Source organism: Phytophthora parasitica (genome assembly GCF_000247585.1).
Source record: "Phytophthora parasitica INRA-310 unplaced genomic scaffold supercont2.267, whole genome shotgun sequence".
In the NCBI taxonomy this organism is placed as follows: Eukaryota; Oomycota; class Peronosporomycetes; order Peronosporales; family Peronosporaceae; genus Phytophthora; species Phytophthora nicotianae.
The window spans coordinates 7,130-10,727 of record NW_008649253.1 but is presented as its reverse complement, the minus strand read 5'-3'; the positions used below and the strand labels follow the sequence as shown (position 1 = coordinate 10,727).

Genomic DNA, 3,598 nt, shown 5'->3' with positions numbered 1-3,598 from the left:
CAAAAATTAGTCTTAGTGTGCAAAGCACAGTTTGGTGAAAATTCGAGTTAAACGTAATAATTGTCTTGAAAATAGGTTTTTAGAATGGAGATGACTCGCGTTACAGCACCGATAATGACGACACCACGTCAAAAGTAAAGCACTGTAAGGCACCGATAACGACGACACACGACAAGCGTATAGCACCGTTAGGCACCGATAATGTCATAAGTAATCGACTCCAAGCGTATATCACCGTTATGTATTAATTAATACCGATAAATTATCTTTATAAGAGATAATAATGATAAATTTTGATGTGAACGCTCTTCGACTAGAATTTTGTCGTTCAACTGATTTGGTAAAAACAATGAACTTCAAAGTGGAAAAAAACATTACTTAAAGCCAAAACGTTTGGCCAGTTGCTCGTGTACGTCTTCACAACTATTGTGTCGCCCTGGAGGTAGTGTTCTCTTACTGGAATAACACACTAACATCCACAGCATACGCAAGCGCATGATCCTGACGCAGGATGTGGTTACTTTTCGCTTAGTATTGAATCTCGAGAGGTTATTCAGAATAGCGTATGCTTGGCCAAGTATCATGACACCGCAACTGGCTCCGTCGGGTTGCTTTGAGAATCTCAATTTCTTTTTCTAATTGTCGGAAGACGAGGGATGGGTAAAAGCGGTTTCCCACTCGCACGATGATCTATGTTTCACTCCACCCTCTGACTTGAGCAATACTTGTGCCATTGTTGGATAAATGGTAGCATTCCGTTGTCAAATTCACGTTCCATCTCCAATTCAAAGCTGCCTATGGGTTCGTACAAATAAACCGTAACCCCATTCGAGTAGTCGATCTTGGCTACGATCAACGTCCAATGTATTCCCTCAATATTGTAAGGGTACACAACATATTTCATCCGCAACAGCTCTTCGTAAATCTTATCTCAAGTTACTGTTCGTCGTCCAGGAATTGTTGGTGTCGATGGCCAGCGATTTAACCCGGCGCTTGGATCAAATACACGACATCCAAACCGCATATCGCACGTCGCCTGAAGGCACATCAGAAGCATTGTATCGGAGAGGAATCAGTCACGGGCAACGACCCTAACTACCTTGTTGGAGTCAAGCGTAAACGCCCCGGACGGTAGTACAAATGCTGCTTGCAATGCTACAGTCTTATACTTCTGCGGTATATCATCAGCGCAGCCTTTTTCACGCCCCCCCCCCCCAATTCGATCGATATTCACAGTCGTCTCCTTGCCAAACAATTCAACGTCGTCAACTAGCATTGAACTCCAAGACAAGCATAGCCACGTCATGTCTTTCTCCCAAGATGAACAGAGTTGAGAGATTGCGTAAAAATTAGTCTGGCGAAATACGGCTCGGCTACATCAATGCATAAGAAATGAAACGGTATTAGAAAATCTACAACAGCCAAGTTGTAACTCGACCGAAACAAAAATGTTACGCACCTTCTGAATTCTTTCAATTGCTTGCCGTAGCGCACCACAATCTCGGTGGTACTCTTGGATACATCTAGTGGCTGTAGCAGACTTTTAATGCGTCGGTCATGACGCTTTTCTTCAATTAATACTCGCTCCATAGTCCTCACTAATTCCAAAGGCACCACAAAATTGTAGTCGAAATCAGCTTGATCAACTGATTCTCGACGACATAATGGCTCACGTCCAATTAAAATTCGATCACTCATTGCCTTCGGGTTTGCATTCAATGTAGCCTTAACAAGGCGGATATTAGGCGTGACTTTGGCCCACCGAAGAAGATCCGACAGCAATATTGATATACCCGGCCAGAATATAACGGCGGTACGATCTGCAGGTACGAGCTTCGTTTGCATCTTGGTCTTTCGGGTTGTGTTTCTAGGTTTTATGGCGGGGAGCCTTAAAACATCAATATTCTTGCTGTTTGAGGATGCTTTCACGGCCGGTAATTTTGTGAAGGTTGCCAGTTCTCTGTTGATGTTCGTCTGTGGAGGGGCAGCGCAGGCGGGAGATGGTTGTGGAACAATGGACACATCGTGTGATACGTACCGCGGGTGTGTACCTGCATCTACATCCCCGATCGTGTCGTCGGCGGCAGGGGCAACCTCAAATAAGTCGTAAAATGAGTTTTTAGAATCATTTTGTTCCATCGTTTCGGGTTGGTCTTCAAGATTCCTATCGTGATTAGCACTTTTATCGGCAATAGTGCTACAACTTGAAAGTAAGTGGTCCCAACGAGCTAGCTGCTCGTAAAATGTTTCTGACGACAAGTTCGAGAGTTGATTGAGCAGAGGCTCCAGGGTGGCGAGAGCATATTGGTACTTCTCTGTCGATGCAGGAACCACCAGATAGCTCTTTCATTGCGTCTCAGTTTTAAAAAACTCCACCCGACTTTGCTTGCATTTGCGACCCGCTGGAATCCGAGTCAAAGTCTCGCCATCAGTTTGTTCTGCGGTGTCCGAAGGCGATGCCCTATGATTTTTTGTGTTGTAAGGTTTCACAGTTTCCAATCCCGTAGATATAGATTTTACTCCATCACAAAACCATCATATAGGTCAGGGCCAGCATTCACACTCCATCGCTGAAATACAGCAGATTTAGAAAATTCTGCCAATTGAAGTCCACCACGGGCGATGAGGAGGAGCTGTCGACATGTCAGTTTAATACTGGAATGGAAAATACATGTGCATGTCCGTTGGATATCGTCACAAATGTATACGTGGGAGTTCGAATAAACATTCCACTTCCGTTCTTTATCAGATTTTGTACAGCGAGCCGACTTCATAACCGTATTCAAAAGATCCCACTCACGTCGCATGCGCTGATATGCATATTCGCTGAGAACACTTGTAAGATGACGAAGAAAACGAGGCACAGCGCCAACAGGGCGTGATTTGGACGCATATCGACTCAGATCCGAAGTAAATTGACGTAAAACAGCGACTTGATGACGCAAAATTCCCGCGACTGTCTTGTCTAAACCTGGCCGATAGCCCAGGAGCATTTTCAACTGGTTCCAGTTGGCTTCACACGGTTCGTTGTGGTGTTCCCGGCACTGAAATATCGACCACGAGCAAAACTCGCCCACATATTGACACACGATTTCCAATTCTTATCAAAACACACCAGCACGCCCGGGCTATCCGATTCACAGAAGTCTTTGAAGGATCGGTAACTCTCTTCAAAAGCCGTTTTGATGGCGTCGCAGTGCAAGATGATCGAAACTACGCTGAACTCGACAAGAATGAGATGGTGGCTATTGCTCAGAACGAAGGCAATATGGCTGCAATCCGAAAGAACGGGTGGATGTTTGGTAAGTGTTACATGTGATGTGTTGTATTATATAACATGTACTCAAGACCAGATGTTGTATGTGATATCATCTAGACCCCTCAGAGGTTACACCCGATCACAGATATCCCGTATTGCAGAGTGGAGAATATGGACCCACGAACGAAGTTTTGGCTTTGGCTGACTCTCCGTCGAAGTTGTTTCTGTTTCTCATGCTGAAGACGTTTTAGAAGCTTGTTGCACGTGAATCAAATCGCTACTTCGTGCAGAACCTTCAAGCTCGTGTGAACCAAATGCATGAAAAGCAACGAACGCCCG

The 3,598-nt window shown here is 44.8% G+C and overlaps 1 protein-coding gene across 1 annotated transcript; it reads right to left on the bottom strand.

Annotated features, from left to right (window-relative positions):
• Positions 1-931: 931 nt before the first annotated feature.
• Positions 932-1,845, bottom strand: PPTG_20061 (hypothetical protein; the record flags this gene model as incomplete). Its single annotated transcript, XM_008918696.1, has 3 exons — positions 932-1,036; positions 1,100-1,373; positions 1,460-1,845. The coding sequence occupies 3 exons, from the start codon at positions 1,843-1,845 to the stop codon at positions 932-934; spliced, it is 765 nt and encodes a 254-aa protein (XP_008916944.1).
• Positions 1,846-3,598: the final 1,753 nt, after the last annotated feature.